This window comes from Salvelinus fontinalis, chromosome 8, assembly GCF_029448725.1.
Source record: "Salvelinus fontinalis isolate EN_2023a chromosome 8, ASM2944872v1, whole genome shotgun sequence".
In the NCBI taxonomy this organism is placed as follows: domain Eukaryota; kingdom Metazoa; phylum Chordata; class Actinopteri; order Salmoniformes; family Salmonidae; genus Salvelinus; species Salvelinus fontinalis.
Window position 1 is genome coordinate 3,543,121 of NC_074672.1, and position 17,121 is coordinate 3,560,241.

The following is a 17,121-nucleotide window of genomic DNA, read 5'->3' on the forward strand; positions in this document are numbered from 1 at the left end:
ACCAGTGAGTGAGCGGTGGGGTCATTGTCAACAGCTGTGGCGTGTAGACTAGAGTCGAGCAGGTGCCTCTGTCTGAAGTCATATATGTACTGCAATGGCAGTGGTGGTAAAAGTGAGGTTTGGAGGTGGAGAAGGCCCCTGTGGGGACAGCCCTTGCTGTGGTGACGATCCTCTGTGGACGAGGATGCAGCCATTGTGGGGTTCTGGTCCAGAGATTCTACTGCAGAGAGTTGATGTCTACATATCTTACATATGGAATAAGAGTACAAGACAAAATGGCCTCTCTAGGCCAGTAATCTCAGTTGCGTAGAACAAGGTGGGGGTTTAGAGACAGAGAAACAGTGGTGGAGTAGGCAGATGAGCTGGAGGTTGTGCAGTTTTTCTTTTCATTGGTTGCAGCCTGCATGGGGGATTTTGCGACAACACAAAAAAATCAGTCTCTCTCTCTCTCTCGGATTATCTGAGTTTCATAAATACTCCTGGTGAAGGAAAAGGAAACCGCACACTGCTCTTGATAGTATCACCGATATTTAATAAGCTTACGTATCGGCCACTATTTCAGGTTTGATGATGAATACTACCTCCAAACGAATGGAACATCGATGGGCTCTACATTTGCTCCGAGCTATGCCAACCTCTATATGGGTCTTTTTGAAGAACGTTTTGTTAATAATGAAAACGAGAATCCATTTTTGAATAAAGTCCTTAATTAAGTGGTATCGATATATTGATGACATTTTTTGTATATGGGTAGGAACCGAAGAAGAACTGTCAGAGTTTATGGCACTACTCAATGACATTGACCCTAATCTCAAATTCACTATTGAACGTGACACTAAACGTGTTCATTATCTCGATATGTGGATTGAGAAATCAAATGGAACCTTGTTTACAAGTCTATATAGAAAAGAAACGGACAGAAATACTCTATTACAGGGTGACAGCTTCCACCCTGAGCCATTAAAAAGAGGACTTCCAAGAAGCCAATTTTTTAGACTGCGCCGTATATGCCACTCCACAGATGATTATCTAGAAAAAGCAGCGGAGATGCGCATGAGGTTTCTTAAAAGAGGCTATTCGTCACAATGTGTGGATGAAGCTCATAACTTGGCATTGGAAAAAACACGAGATGAACTGCTACAAAAAAGACCCGCTAAAGCTACAGAACACTCCGTAATGTTCACAACTACATATACTTTGAATTCGCGAAAAGTGGGAGAGGTGGTCAAGAAACACTGGCATATTTTATCATCGGACCCAGCTTTGCCGGCTGAATTTAAATATCCACCACGTATTGTGTATAGGAGAGGTCGCAATTTACGCGATAAATTGGTTCATGCCAACTGCCAGCCACTTAAGAAAATTAGCCAAGCACTTTTACGCCCTCTACCAAATGGTAGCTATAAATGCAGAGGATGCGCACAGTGCAACAACATGATGAAGTGTCAATATTTCTGTCACCCACACACAGGAAAAAGGTTCCAAATAAATGACATTATTACGTGTTCCACCACCCATGTTATTTACATTATTAAATGTCCATGTGGGCTCTGTTATGTCGGTAAAACCACCCGCTCTCTTAAACAGAGAATTAGTGAACACAAAAGTTCAATCAGGAGAAACGACAGGGAGTATCCAGTCGCTGTACATTTCAATGACATGAAGCATGACATTTCCACCTTTAGATTTTGTGGCATAGAGAAAGTTAAGATATCAGACAGGGGAGGTGATATTAATAATACTCTGAGTAAAAGAGAATGTTTTTGGATTTTCACCCTCCAGACATTGTTTCCAAAAGGACTTAATGATGAAATGCCTTTGTATGTTATGCTGTGAATTGGAACATGAAATGTGTGTCTCTTGTAGATTATTCTGACGTTTTTCATATGATGTACCCAATGACTAATGAACTTGCTATGTCCTCATTGTGATTATACAGAAGTGTTCAATACGCCTTATTTATACACTTTTGTATGAGTTATGAAATGCACATTGTTATATTTGGTAGCACTTATTTATTTTCCTTTGCTTCCAACCCCCTTCGATGTGTAGAACGGATGTGGGTGGAGCCAGGTCTACATAAGGGTGCAACTTTCAAAAAAATCCCAAAAGCTCTGACGAAGGCCGTGTGGCCGATACGTAAGCTTATTAAATATCGGTGATACTATCAAGAGCAGTGTGCGGTTTCCTTTTCCTTCATCTTGTCCAATTGATGCCATGCACCTGCAAATAAGATTGCTCAGATGTGCGAGTGCCTTTTTGTATTTGTATAAATACTCCTGGTAAAAAAAAAATGAAATGTGAGCTTTGATAGTTTCAAAACACATGGTGACAGGACGGGGGACTAAAGCAGTCTGAAAGGGGGGGGGGGGGGGGGGGGGTTGTGAGTGGGGGCGAGAGTTGACATTTTTTGCTGTCGTTGTCATTTCGTACCCTTTTTAACGGTCCCTTTTTAAGGCAGACCAATAGATTAGAGTCCCATGAGTAAAACAGGAAATAAAAATGAAATAGTTATACAATATACACAAAGTGGTCCTTAAAACAGCCAAAATACATGCAGTCTCTGTAATGTGCAGTGTCCCCGCTTTGGGGTTCAGGGTTTTTAGGGGGTCGGGGGTGGGGTCGTGTTTGTGAACTAGCTGAGAGCTAGGAAGGGGTCATGGGGGGTAGGAGTACGGGTGGGGGGTGCTGCTCTCTCTCCCATCATGCTTTGCTGCACTTGCCGTTCTTCTCTTTGCGCTGGAACTTCCGGAGGCGCCGTGTCCAAATGTCTCTCCACTGGATGACCAGGCTGTTCTTATCGGCCAGGAGCCCTATCCGCTCTGCTCCCGCAGTGGCCCCTACGGCCCCTGGTCCAGCTCTGGGCCCCCCAGGCCTAGAACCCCCGGGCCCGGTCTCGCTAGTGCCCATAACCAGGAAGTGCTTGCTCATCTGGATTTTTGGACACTTGCAAGCCAGGTCCTTCATGTGGATCCACAGGACGTTGTCGCCCCGTTTGAGTGGCTCTCCACGGCTCTTGTAGACAGACACCACGTTGACAGAGAACTTGGCCCAGTCGCCCACCGTCTCCATGTCCAGCACGTTGACTTGCATCGCTGACGAGACACACAGACAAACCAACCATTACAACTGATGCAGGTACAGTACTAACAAAAATGACAAACTAATTGAAAATACTATTCAGCAAAAAAGCCAGTAATAACATAATATAATATCATAATAAAATATAGCTACTAACAATCATGTTTTGGAGTGCTGGGTTGGTAATTCACTGTTATAATTCACTGATCCAGTATGGGTACTTTCTTTTTTCACCATATTCACCAATCATGTTGGATAAATAAATAGGCTGTATTCGTCTGTTCAATCACTCACCATAGTCTTTCTTGCAGTATTTCTTCATGTTGATCTTCAGATTCCCTTTCACTGGTTTGCAATATGACTCACAATCTGCTGATGAAAGAAAGAGTACCTTTTACACACCCACTAAAAGGCAGTCTCACATCTGGAAGTCTAACTTGCTGGGGATAGTTACACACTTACACACAAAACAGGACAGTGACACATATAGGGACTATTACGCACATAACCAGACAGTAGTTACACACTGGAGACGATAAAAAAGTGAAGATGGTGACATGGTTACATTCTCAGAACTGTTACACACTTAAGGCTGTTTCACATTAGAAGTTGTAATACACATTAGGAATCATTACACGCAGCAGGCTTTTGCACACTGAAAACACACACCAAGAGTGTTTTCAATTAAATGCACATATCACACGCACGTAGCACACACACATACACACCAAGAGACACAAACATGCACACACGCACCCACACACAGGCACGCACACACACACACAGGAACACACACACAAACGGCCGCATGCGCACACGCACACACACACCAAATGTGCCGGGGTTCTGAGACAGGCGCCTGGATAGAGGAAATGTTAGGTTTGGTCGGGTTAGTTGGAGTAAAATACGACCTTAGACAAATCACATGTAAGCCCCTGCAATAACCGGTGGGGGGAGTCGCGGCCGGTGAAATATTACAGAGGGGGGAAAGTGTTCCGTTTGACATGTCTTCCTGCCTTTGTGGGGCCCAGAGAATAGACAGCGTGCAGTGGAAGTGGTCATGGTTGGATGGCTGTGAGACCACGACCAGAAAGAGACCACAAAGCTGACCGTTGTACCTATAAGGAGGAAGAAGCTGCCCTGTGGTCGACGGTGTTTCTCTGGGACTTGACCATGTTTAGTGGGTGTTGCATCATAGACGTGTAAACTAGAGAGGTTGAAAAACGTTTGCAGTTAACAGAGTTGATCGACTGCATACATACTGCAGTACGGATTTTATTCAATTGAACCCGTAGAGATCTATATAGGACATTAGAAAACACATGACTATTAAAATGGCCTATTGGCTTTAATGTCACTGCAGTGGGAGTTGTGACAAAAGAACAAAGTGTCAAGCATGTTCATTAAACCACCTCTACAGTACTCGTTTTGCCTACAATTTGTGATTATGAAAGGATGGTGTACTTTAATATATGGTTTGGTTTAAAAGGTCACAGAGGGACACAGAGTTGCTGACCTGACATGTCTTCTAGTGAGCAAGCCAGGGAGCTTGGTGCCTGATCTAATTTTATGCAGGCTTTCGAAGGGGACACACAAAAAAGTCCAGAAGACACCAGGTTGCATTTATAACTAGCGTAAAATCGCAAAGACACTGAGCCCGGGTATCTGCGAACTCCCTGGTCTCCCTCTCTAGCTGCCTTCAAAGTGAAAACATTCAGAAGTTGGGAAGGGAAGCGGTCTCGCCCTCCAAACAAAACTAAATAAAAGTGATTGCTTGCAGGAATATGGCCCAAGAAACGGTTTCTGGGTAGGTCGCATACACTCCTTTTGCTGAGGGTTTGGAGAGAGCCTGAGCAGACTAGGGCAGGAGGAGGGGGAGGAGGACGAGAGAGGAGGCCGAGGAACCAGTAAAAATGTCAGGGAGGCTTGGCCCATATGTCAAAGTGATGGGCCTTTTATTAGCAACAAGCAGAGAGAGAGGCCAGAGCAGCTGCCTAGTGCCTATACCTCTCACTCACAGCAGCTTTCAATAAACCACAGTTAAACAAACCTGGGTTGATGTGTGTGTGAGTAAGTGAGAGAGAGAGAGAGGATTTCGTATGAGTGCGTGGGTACGTGGGTTGTCGAAGGGGCGCACTGAATGAATTGATGAAGTAGGCCACACTGAATCTGTCATGGGGAGAGCTGAATAAATCTGTTGAATGTCGAACTATAGGAGTGGAGAGAAAACACTCTTAGTGATGTGGGAGAGCAGTTCAACCGGCCAGTCAAGTAGAAAAGAAAGGTTCAACCTGCTCCCTGGCTTTTAACCATAGGGGCTTGGGCTCTAAAGTGTTATTTGTATACATATATGCTTGCACGTGTGTATGTACGGTATGTATATAAAGTCTTATTTTTCTTAAAACTGCACTGTTGGTTATGTAAGCATTTCACTGTAAAGTCTACACCTTTTGTATTCAGTGCATGTGACAAATAACATTTGATTTGATTTGATACACACTATATGTAAAACAAAGTATGTGGACACACCTTCAAATTAGTGGATTCGGTTATTTCAGCCATACCCGTTGCTGACAGGTGTATAAAATCGAGCACACAGCCATGCAATCTCCATAGACACACATTGTCAGTAGAATGGCCTTACTGAAGAGCTCAGTGTCAATAACTTCTGGTGCGCTGTGTCTAATTTTAAAGAAGTCTCGAGGTATTGCTCGTCTGAGATAAAATACCTCATGATAAGCTGTAGACCACACTATCTACCAAGAGAGTTCACATCGATATAATTCATAGCTGTCTATTTACCACCACAAACCGATGCTGGCACTACGAGCTGTATAAGGGCATAAATGAACAAGAAAATCCTCATCCAGAAACGACGCTCCTAGTGGCCAGGGACTTTAGTGCAGGCAAACTTAAATCCATTTGATCTTATTTATTTTATTATTATATTTATTTTTTACTTTTACCCATTTTTCTCTCAAATTTTGTGGTATCCAATTGGTAGTTACAGTCTTGTCTCATCGCTGCAACTCCCGTACGGACTCGGGAGAGGCGAAGGTCGAGAGCCGTGCATCCCCCACAAACACAACCCAACCAAGCAGCACTGCTTCTTGACACAATGCCCACTTAACCCGGAAGCCAGCCGCACATATGTGTCAGAGGAACCACAGTGCACCTGGCGACCATGTCAGTGTGCACTGCGCCTGGCCTGCCACAGGAGTCGCTAGTGCGCGATGGGATAAGGACATCCCTGCCGGCCAAACCCTCCCCTAACCCAGATGATGCTCCGCCAATTGTGCACCGCCTTATGGGTCTCCCGGTCGTGGCCGGCTGTGACAGAGCCTGGACTCGAACCCAGAATCTCGAGTGGCACAGTTAGCACTGCGATGCAGTGCCTCAGACCACTGCGCCACTCAGGAGCCCGGTTTTACCTCATTTCTACCGGCATGTTATATGTGCAACCAGAGGGGAAAAAACTCTAGACTGCCTTTACTCCACACACAAAGATGCATACAAAGCTCTCCTTCGCCCTCCATTTGGTAATTTAACCCAAGTTAAACAATTTAAAGGCAATGCTACGAAATACTAATTGAGTGTATGTAAACTTCTGACCCACTGGGAATGTGATGAAATAAATAAAAGCTGAAATAAATAATTCTCTCTACTATTATTCTGACATTTCACATTCTTAAAGTAAAGTGGTGATCCTAACTGACCCAAGACAGGGGATTTTTACTAGGATTAAATGTCAGGAATTGTGAAAAACTGAGTTTAAATGTATTTGGCTAAGGTGTATGTAAACTTCCGACTTCAACTGTATATGCACATCTCTGTGTGTGTGCCTGCATGTGTGTGCATGGTACCCTGGTACAGTGGCCAGCTGTGCAGCCCATGATATCAGTGGTGAAATTCTGGCTCAGGGCCAGTGTGTGTTTTCCCATGAAGAGTCACTTACTGATGGGCATTCACCTGGAAACCCCCCCATGAATCAGCCATTGACCCAGAAGAGCCGCGGCTGAAAACACACAATCACATGCATTGGCGGCTCCGGTTACTCTTGCTCCCCTGTCCCTGTTCACAGCGTGGTGACAGTTACAAATTGCATCTACCACCCCCTTGCGCGCGCGCCCACACACACACACACACACACACACACACACACACACACACACACACACACACACACACACACACACACACACACACACACACACACACACACACACACACACACACACACAGACATTTTCAGGTTTTGGGTTTCTGAGGGCCTTATGCAGGAGGAGAGGTGTGTTCGTCTATGGTGGGTTGGACGGGAGGAGAGAGAGGGATGGGACATTTTCCTATATGTTGCCCACTTGTGCAGAGATGAGTTGACGATAAACAACCATTCTTGTTTGTTTGTCACAGTGGGAAAACACTTTCCCAGGGAAGCAGAAACACAGAGAAGTGTATTGTGTGTGTGTGAGGGTTACAAGCCCAAGCAGAGATTGGGTTGGTGTAAGCAATGTGGTGAAAATTCCACCTAGCCTATCAGAGGGCAAGGTGGAACTGCTAAGCCTATCTAGCTGTGGTCTGGCAGGTGGAACGATGAGATGACTCCACAACTCACACGGCCGAGATAGACATTTAAGTTATTTTAAGTTCCCTCCTATTGCAATTTCTTCAAGTTGAGACCAAGTCTGTCTTTGGCTCACTGTAGTGTTTTTTTTGGACTAAAACACTACAGTGAATAACTACAGTAAAGTCCGCAAAGCCACTACAGGGAATACTGTAGTATTTATACCATAGTATACTAAAGTATTTTTTCATGTGGGTTGTGAGAACTTCCAGGCCTTGCAGCACATATCTTCTGCACTGGGCCTTGCGAAGTGGACCGTATCTCAAACCAACTGTGAAAGCTGAGGAGGGGTTGATGTAGTTGTGGGAGGTATATCTGTGGTCGCTGCAGCGTGGAGTTATGTCGTTAAAGCCTGTGATGAATCACCGTGCTGCGATTCCACGAGACAAGAGCGTTAAAAAACGGGAGGGGGGATAATTGACCCATACTGTTGGTCGCCAACACTCAACCCCCCCCCCCCAGGTTTTAAGATAATGGAACATCTCACTTGGATAAAGAGCAGTCAAAATAGAAACACAGGGATGCCAGAAATCTTAAAAAGGGTGTTTTTTTCTCCTACACAGGTGTCAGGTGTGAAATGAGGCTGGGGGAGTAACTGACCTGCCGGTTCCTCTGTGCTGCCGCTGACCATGGCTGTAGGGTTCACCACTGGGATCTCTGAAACACATACAGAGAACAACAGAGTTTTAACAAGAGCTTTATGGAAAAAATGTATGTCCATATTAGTTTATGTAGACATAGACATTGCTTTGGCCATGTGCCTACTGTTTACATATGTGGTCAAGCAAATTCAGTATTCCTGAATTGAATCAGTTATTTGACATAGGAAGAAAGAGAGGAGGGTGTAGGTTGAAAATATCAACCTAAATACACAGTGATAAAGATAGTGATATTGGCACACAGACACAGACACACACACAGACACACACACACACACACGCGCTTTGTGGAAATATACTTTGAGTCGAACTCTCTTCCTCTGAGAACAGTAGCACCAAACAAACACATTGTGCAAAATATCAATGTATTAAAAAATTGAAATATTAGACAGATGGCAAAGGAGGGAGCCACCCATAATAGTAACATCTTTAGACAGATGCAAACTCCCTCAATACGCCTGATTAGCTCAACCAAAACCCTTCGCCGTTCTCGACCACAGTCAAAACAATGCAATCCTTAAGGAAGTCCCTCCAAAACAAGGGTCATTATTCAATACAAATGCTAATACTACGCAAAAAAATGCTAACAACAAATCCACTGATAACAACAGGCTAATTGGACGCTGGCTTGGCATCGTTAGCGTGCACCCAGAGGGACTTGCCTTTCGACTGGGGAGTTAGAGGGACAATGAACCGGGTTGGAGTCAAACAAACAGACGGGGCTTCCTTGGAAAGTGTGTTTTGAGAGGCAAGCGGCAGTTCTCTCGCTTTGAAATTATGGACACCCCCACGAAGAAAAACAAATAGGGCATTGAGCTTTGGAGTGCTTGCTAAAGGCAGAGAGGAGAGGAGAACAGCTGGTCAAAGGCACGGCAAGCTGTGGGCGTGTCCTCTGAAGGTGAAGGGTTGAGGGGCGGTGGTATCATACTAATTGGGCGTTAGCAGTCCTGGTCTCTGTGTCTTACCGTGTTAGGGGGCAGAAGGGCTTGACCGGGGACGGATGGATAGTACCAACAAAATGGAGGGCGTTTTGGGAAGAGATGCCTTCGTACATGCACGCGCTGACAGACACACACACTGAGGCCAATAAACACTCTCTCCTCATTGGGTGTCTTCAGTGGCCCTGGAAAGTGTATGGTTGGTTAGTTTGGCCGTGACCACCATTGTTTTCTCCTTTTTTGCCCTCCACCATCTGCTCTGTAACACCAATGTGAAACCAACAACACAGCACCATGTGGCACGACGTGGTATAGCGTAGCTTGGTATGGCACAGCATGGTCTGTTGTGGCTGGTTCAGGGTTACACAAGCCTGGTGTGTGTGTGTGTGTGTGTGTGTGTGTGTGTGTGTGTGTGTGTGTGTGTGTGTGTGTGTGTGTGTGTGTGTGTGTGTGTGTGTGTGTGTGTGTGTGTGTGTGTGTGTGTGTGTGTGTGTGTGTGTGTGTGTGTGTGTGTGGGTCATTGTGCCAAACCACATGGCAGAGCACGATGGCAAGCTACCCTCTTTTCCTCCAGCCCGCAGGTGGTGGACTAGTGATCCGATTCATACATACAAACACATACTCACTCACAGAGCACGCGCACGCAAGTGCACACACAATCACACACACGTGACGGTACTAAAGCCTGAACGGTAAACAAGTACTGAGGTCTCAGAGTAGACCACCATGATCTGCCTTCATATGTGTGACTGATGCCAGCTTGGAACCTCTCTATCCCTACCTTTGTTTCACCAGGGCAGGTTAACTGAGAACACATTCTCTTTTACAACCCGGCCAAAGAGTGAGCAAATGTTTCTGGGGTTATTGTCTAATTATAACTCTTTTTTTTTTAAACAATTGCTGCAAAAGGCATCAAAAACTCTGACTTTCTCTTTCAAACACAGGCAATGGTGTTATCTAACTATAGAAATGAGACCGGGAATGAAACAGGTGTAGCTGCCATATTACATGGGTGGCTCTAAACCCCTCATTGGTACATGGTTCATGGTTTCCCCATTATGTTACACACACAGAGCCACTCACAACAATCATACACACCATAATGGATGTTTTTGAAAGAAGGTTCAATACATATACAATACATGACGCTTCACTCATGAGAATGTGTTCCTGCTTTGGGGCCTCCCCTGTGTCATAAAGTCATTGACATGCACTTAACAGAACCACATATTTACTTCAGTCATCAGTGGAAGTACTGTTTTTGCAATCAGTGGCCCTGCGTGTATGTGGCTGTGAGTATATATGCAAGCAGTTGGTGTGAGTGTGACTTGTGAGTGTGTGACTTGTGAGTGTGACCCATAATTGTGAAACCTATGCGTGTGCTTGTGTGTGTGAGCTACGAGAGCTATGAGTGAATATGTGACCTGCGAGTGTGCGCGAGGGTGACCTGCAAGCTATGAGTGTGTGTGTATGTGATCTACTCACTGATGCAGGGGGCCACGGGCGAGCGGCTCTGCTGGTAGCCCTTGGCACAGCGGTTACAGGTGATGCCCGTCACGCCGTCCTTACAGGGGCACTGGCCCGTCGTCTGGTTACATGTCTTCCCTGCCGCACCCACCGGGTGGCAGTCACAGGCTGGAGAGAGGGAGGGAGAGGGGGAAGAGGTGAAAGGGAGAGAGAAGGCAAGGGGGGGGGGTGGTTAGCTGTGGCATTTTGAGAAACAATCAATGGTTTGTCACACAGATGTTCAGTGTCACTTTCAAGGTTTATTTGTGACTCGACTCAAACACGATGGTACTTTGAACCCTTTCATGAATAGGCTCCGAGGTACAACACATCCTAGTTCATCATCATCTGCCACAGTATTCCACAGTATTCCAGATGCAACGGGACTGAGTGTTCCTCTAGTCTATTTCCTCTATCCTCCAGATACTTAGGTCTGAGATTACTTCTGCTCACTTGGGCTACCCTGCCACTGTCGCCTCCAGGTTTTGGGACCTGGCAGTACCCTGCAAACGTGTGTTTGTGCGCGTGCATATGTGTGTGTTTGTGTGTGCAAGTGCATATATGTGTTTGTGTGTGTTTGCATATGTTTGTGTGGACGGGGAAGAAAAGCCTCCATTTGTCTAGTCTCTCAAGAGCTACGCTGGTGCCTGTTTGTGTGTGTGTGACACACTCTGACACACACACCCACCCACTCTGCTGTTTCATCGCTTCCTGAAAATCTGCCCGCCGCCCGCTGAGTGCCAACAGCAATACGCCAGCCAGAAAGAGTCCCAGTCCCCCTGTCCTTTATGGTACGCTATGGCCGTCCAAATGCACATTGAGCAATAGAGGGCTTTTTATGTCTAAAAAGCTGCAGAACACAAGACTCGGCTTGTCGGTCAACTCCTCTCTTCCAAGAGCTCTTTACAAGGTGACAGAGAGGAGACAGAGGAGGAGAGAGAGAGAGAGAGAGAGAGAAGCAGAACAGGGGAGAGGGACACATACAGAGAAAGTGGAAAGAGTGTGAGAGAGAGAGAGAGAGAGAGAGAAAGAGAAAAATGGTGTGTTAAAATTGAGAGCGAGAGAAGAGATAGAAAGAAAAAGAGGAGAGAAAAAGTAGAATAAAGAGAGAGACACACAGAGGGGGAAGAACAGTGAAAGGCAGAGGGTGAGAGATAACATGGTCCAAACTTTGCTTCTGGTGTGCTCATCATCGTCAACAATACTAAATCTCCCTCACCTCACCCTGGCTCAAGCCAGCTCAACAGTTAAAACAGAAATGTGAATGTGTTCTTTAAGAAACCACATATTATCGGAAGATAAACCTCTCTGTCCACACACTATCACGTATCGCCGTTACACTTTACACTGATCCAATTTGACAGACGTGACCCATCCTGACACAAAAAACACAAACTTGAATATCTCAGTAACATTCTGCTTTAAAGGGTGCGATTGAATGATTTGACTTGGAACTGCAGTTCCTCTGTCCAGAGTCAATAAAAAACAATGTTTTAAAAATTTGAAAAACTTTTTTTGTTTGTTTTAACTCTGTCCCCAGGATTTGATAATGAAATGGTACATTTTATCTTGTCGATCAGTTCTGGTATTGAGAATAGCTTTTGGCCCAAAAACTTTGAAAGGATAGGGGAGGACGCCTCTTTTCCCCTACTTAATTAGGTAGAAAACACATTCGCTGAGTTACAAAATGGCCAAAGCAAACTGCCTTACTTTAAAGGGATACTTTGGGATTTTGGCAATGAGGTCCTTCATCTACTTCCCCAGAGTCAGAACTAGTGGATACTATTTTTATGTCTGCAGTTTGAAGGAAGTTGCTAACTAGCGTTAGCTAGCATGCTACCAACTAACTTCTATCATACTGGAAACAGAGACATAAAAATGGTATCCACAAGTTCATCACACTCTGGGGAAGTAGTTAACGGGCATCATTGCAAAAATCCCAAAGTATTCCTTTTGACTGTAATGTGATAGCTGGTATTTGTCCTCTCGCTTTCATAAAAACAAAAAGAAATGGCGAAACAAGCATTTGGGGAAAACCCAGTAACCAAACAGTCTCTGAGGAATGGCAGCTGCTAACAGGAGTTTTCTTCAGGGCCTTGCTTTGTTGTTCCCCTTGGTATGAATCTGTTTATTTATGCTGCTCATTTTGCCATCAATGAGGAGTAAGGACTCTACAACCTGTTGATTTGGGAGGGGGTGGGGAGGTGGAGGGAGTCTGTACCATGTGAGCTGGTAATGAGGGAGGGTGTGGTCGGGTGGGGTGGGGGGGGTTAGTGCTCTGTTCTTCAGACACACATGTGGCTGTTCCGTCCGGGTGTCCGGCTGGGGTGTCAAAGTGCGTCGGTTCGTTTGCCCCGTAAATCTAACAAGCTCACGTTCCGTGCAAAATCCCCACCACCTGACCTGGCTCCAAACTCACGGAAGGCTTTGATTGGCCGTGGGTTGGCAGGGTTTGTAGCGCAGTGCTAGTCTGTATTGAGTGGAGTGGCGCACGGGGAGGTTGAAAGTCAAATGTGGGTCTGGACTCAAGGTACTTCTGGTACGAATTAGTTCCGTTCCATGTCTACAATGTGACTTCTCTACTGCCAAACGCTCCGAACTTGTTCCTGTGCCTAGGTGCAGCGCAGACGGGGCCTCCATCTCTATTTGGGAATTTTGGGCATCCCTGGGATTGGTGCCCCTTTAGACGTGTTATTGAAACACAGCTGATGAGTCCAGTAAAAAGTCACTGTTTCGGAGCCCGTGGCCATAGGTAGTAGAACACATCGAACTCTCTGGTTTCATATCGCAACACTCCTCTATGCACGATAGCAATGCTCTACAATCCAACTGGAGGGACTATAATAATCTAGGAGTTTATAAAAGAAATATAGCAAATCATGTACGAACTGGTTTGCTATACTAAATGGGGGGGGGGGGCAGAAGTGTAAACGTTTCGTCATTTGATCTGTCTGGTAAAGTCTGTTCCAGTCTGGATGATACCTGCATGTCTAGACCAATCCATTGTCTCACTGATTGTCTAATGACAAAGGCAACCGGTACCAAACTTAGTGTTACTAAATCAGAACGAAATGAAGGAGATGTCAGAATAGGATGGTCTTATATGGATGGGTACAATCAAAACATATTTAGCTACACGTTTATGAGTCATACGGAACACCTCATTTAAAGTCAAATATGTTGTTATAATGTACATTTATGTGTGTTCTATCCATGTAACCTCTTTAAAACAGGATTAGAGTAGTCTGTAAATCTACTGTTACATGTTGTGGGTGAACAGTCTTCGCTCAGAAAACAACAGACGAGTGCCAGGATGGTGTTTTTGGAGGGGCCTCCCCCAGCCACTCTTCTCCGTCCCCACACTGTCTTTCTAAAGTTGTATGCAGGGGCTTGGGCCAGTTAGGAAGCAGTAAAAATGTCTTTAGATGTTGATGACTTTTCAAGCCTGTGTGACTGAAGGCGTGACAGACAAGCACCGCTTTGGGACGTTTGCCCACTCTTGAACTCTGAATGGATCAGTAGCGCTCAGTGTGTGTGTGTGTGTGTGTGTGTGTGTGTGTGTGTGTGTGTGTGTGTGTGTGTGTGTGTGTGTGTGTGTGTGTGTGTGTGTGTGTGTGTGTGCGTATGCAAGTTTGTGAGCGTGCGTGTGTTTGAGCAAACAGTGCGAGTGTGTGTGGGTAAGTAAGTACACCGTCCTTTTAAAGGGGTCCAAGTATTTCACTTTTTCTAATTGGGCTGTTTGCTCTGTAGACATTTGCTCGATACTGGCATGTGTCACAGCCTGATCTGTTTCACCTGTCTTTGTGCTTGTCTCCACCCCCTCCAGGTGTCACCGATCTTCCCCATTATCCCCTGTGTATTTATACCTGTGTTCTCTGTTTGTCTGTTGCCAGTTCGTTTTGTTTGTGAAACCTACCAGTGTTTTTTCCCCTGCTCCTGTCTGTTTCTTGCTCCTGTTTCCTAGTCCTTCCTGGTTTTGACCGTTCTGTCTGCCCTGACCCTGAGCCTGCCGTTCTATACCTTGCCCTACCTCACTGGATTATTGACCCCTGACTGCCCTGACCCTGAGACTGCCTGCGGTTCTGGACCCTTTGCTCCTTCTCTGGATTACTGACCCCTGCCTTTGACCTGTCGTTTGCCTGCCCCTGTATTAGACATACACTTGTGTTTCTTTGACACTGTCTGCATCTGGGCATTTTGGTATTGGAATGACTCATCTTGGATTTCCTAATTCTGTTTCTATAAATGTATTCTATAAAATGATTTAGCTCCACTTCAGAAGCTACTTGGAGGTCTCAATGCATTAAGTATAAAGTCTATTTGTGGCATTCTGTCGGAGAGTGCTGCTGACGTACTCAACGGTCTGAATTTGAATTCCATTCATTCTAGTCAATATAGATGCCAAACTTACAACATGTTAGGAGACATAAAGCGCTGACATTGAAGACCTCATAGGTAAAGACTGGTTACAGTCGCACCGGTGATGGCCTGCAAGTTTCTTTCATTTGCTGGCTGTTTTTATGCACGTAGCAGCATAAAGCCGTGGATTGAGAGTGGCAGCGGCCGCTGCCCCAGCGCGCAGGAGCTGAGCACCCCACAGAGAGGCACTGCGGATGGGGGGTGGAGGGGGGATGGGACCTGTGTGTGTTACCTAAGCACCAGGGTGTAACTGAGAGCAGATGGGAGAGACGCTGCCACTTGACCCTCCATCAGAGTCTGGCCTGTCCATTAAACTGGCAATCCTTAAAGAGTGTGTGTTGGACCCTCACTCAAGCACGCGGACACACACACACACACACACACACACACACACACACACACACACACACACACACACTGCAGGTCCGACATGGACACTCGTCCACAAAGGAGGTCTGATTGGAAGCAGGCAGACATTCCACCCCCCAACCCTCAAGACCCACTCGCCCATTCCTCACTTCCTTTAAACATAGGGGTGGCAGGTAGCCTAGTGGTTAGAGCATTGGGCCAGTAACCGAAAGGTTGCTAGATTGAATCCCCCAGCTTTCAAGGTAAAAATCTGTTTTTCTGCTCCTGAACAAAGCAGTTAACCCACTGGTCCTGGGCTGTTATTGTAAATAAGAATTTGTTCTTAACTGACTTGCCTAGTTAAATAAAGTAAAATATATATATATCTTTTTTTTAACACCTGTGTTTTATTGCCGCTACTCCACTTCAGACATGACACCGATCATATTTTAACCCCTGACCATTATCCTGGCCCTGTCACATGTGGACAAATATACAAAACACTGCGGCAGAAAAAAAGCTAGAACGAATCAGAGGATCAGAGAGAAGTAGAGAATAGAAGAGACGAGAGCTTGGTCCTCGCGAGAGGGAGAGAAAGTGAGAGAGGAGGGGAGAAAGGGAAAGAGACAGGTCCTAAAAGGAGCTGGGATTGGTCTGATCAATCATGGTACCAGCCGCCCAGGTTGAGGGTCGTTTCCACAGGAACTTTAATTTCCGTCACATCTGGCCTTCCGAGGGGAGGGAGATCAAGTTTTTACTTACTTTGACCTGCTGCGCGCACTGCTCCGCTTTGATAAAAACAGATCGCACAGCCTCCCAGGCACGGGTTGCGTGTGTGTGTGTGATGTGTCTTGCATTGGCAACAAGGACATACGTTTCGTTACAGCTGAGTCATAGCTACCTATAATTATGCTGTATGTTACTTGTCATTTGTAAAGGCCAAAAAACAATTGCTAAAGTCAATTACTGTGTCACGTCGTGCTATGGTCAATTGCTCTGTGAGTGGAGAAATGGCATGGGTATTTCCCCCCCCAAAAAAATCACTGTTGTGGCACTGTTGTACTGTACAGTATAATGAAAATGTATTTAATAGTATTGATATAATATGGACAATAGTAATGTGCCATCACACCATTGGGAACTCCTTTTCGTTTATAGTTACTTGGGTCATTCCATCAGGTTTGGGTCGGCCCCGGAGTGGAAACCTGACCAGGATCCAATGAGGGGAGATTCCCACCATGTAATCTCCAACAAAAGCCCTTCACAGCTAGGAGTGTTGCTAGTTCTCACCATCCACGTCGTTTTGAGTTCTCTGTAAAGTAATCCCTTAACTTCTCACTCTAATCTACAGAATCAAGAAAAAATGCCAGCTCCCTCTTCTATTGATTTTCACATTTCCCCAAGCAACAAGGGCAGGAAACTGGTGTTGTTCTTGAAATGATAAAAAGCTCTCAGCCTAAAAATTTGCCCGAAAAATATTCACTGCAAATTCTAAACATTCCACAATTCAAACACCACTTTTTCCACGAGCAATAACTCAATCGGCTGC

General features: G+C 45.5%; 1 protein-coding gene across 2 annotated transcripts in view; it reads right to left on the minus strand.

The window, feature by feature from the left end:
- Positions 1-2,366: 2,366 nt before the first annotated feature.
- The window catches only part of LOC129860388 (netrin-3-like), a 76,156-nt gene continuing 61,401 nt past the window's right edge, over positions 2,367-17,121 (minus strand). Inside the window, exons 4-7 of one of the 2 annotated variants that reach the window (XM_055930757.1) lie at positions 10,785-10,934; positions 8,303-8,359; positions 3,376-3,450; positions 2,367-3,095 (exon numbers count right to left, since the gene is read on the minus strand). In XM_055930757.1, coding sequence (XP_055786732.1) covers positions 2,704-3,095; positions 3,376-3,450; positions 8,303-8,359; positions 10,785-10,934 — 674 coding nt within the window. In that variant the 3' untranslated portion in view covers positions 2,367-2,703. Of the gene's footprint in view, positions 3,096-3,375; positions 3,454-8,302; positions 8,360-10,784; positions 10,935-17,121 lie in introns of both variants that reach the window. The other variant, XM_055930756.1, reaches the window with a different exon arrangement.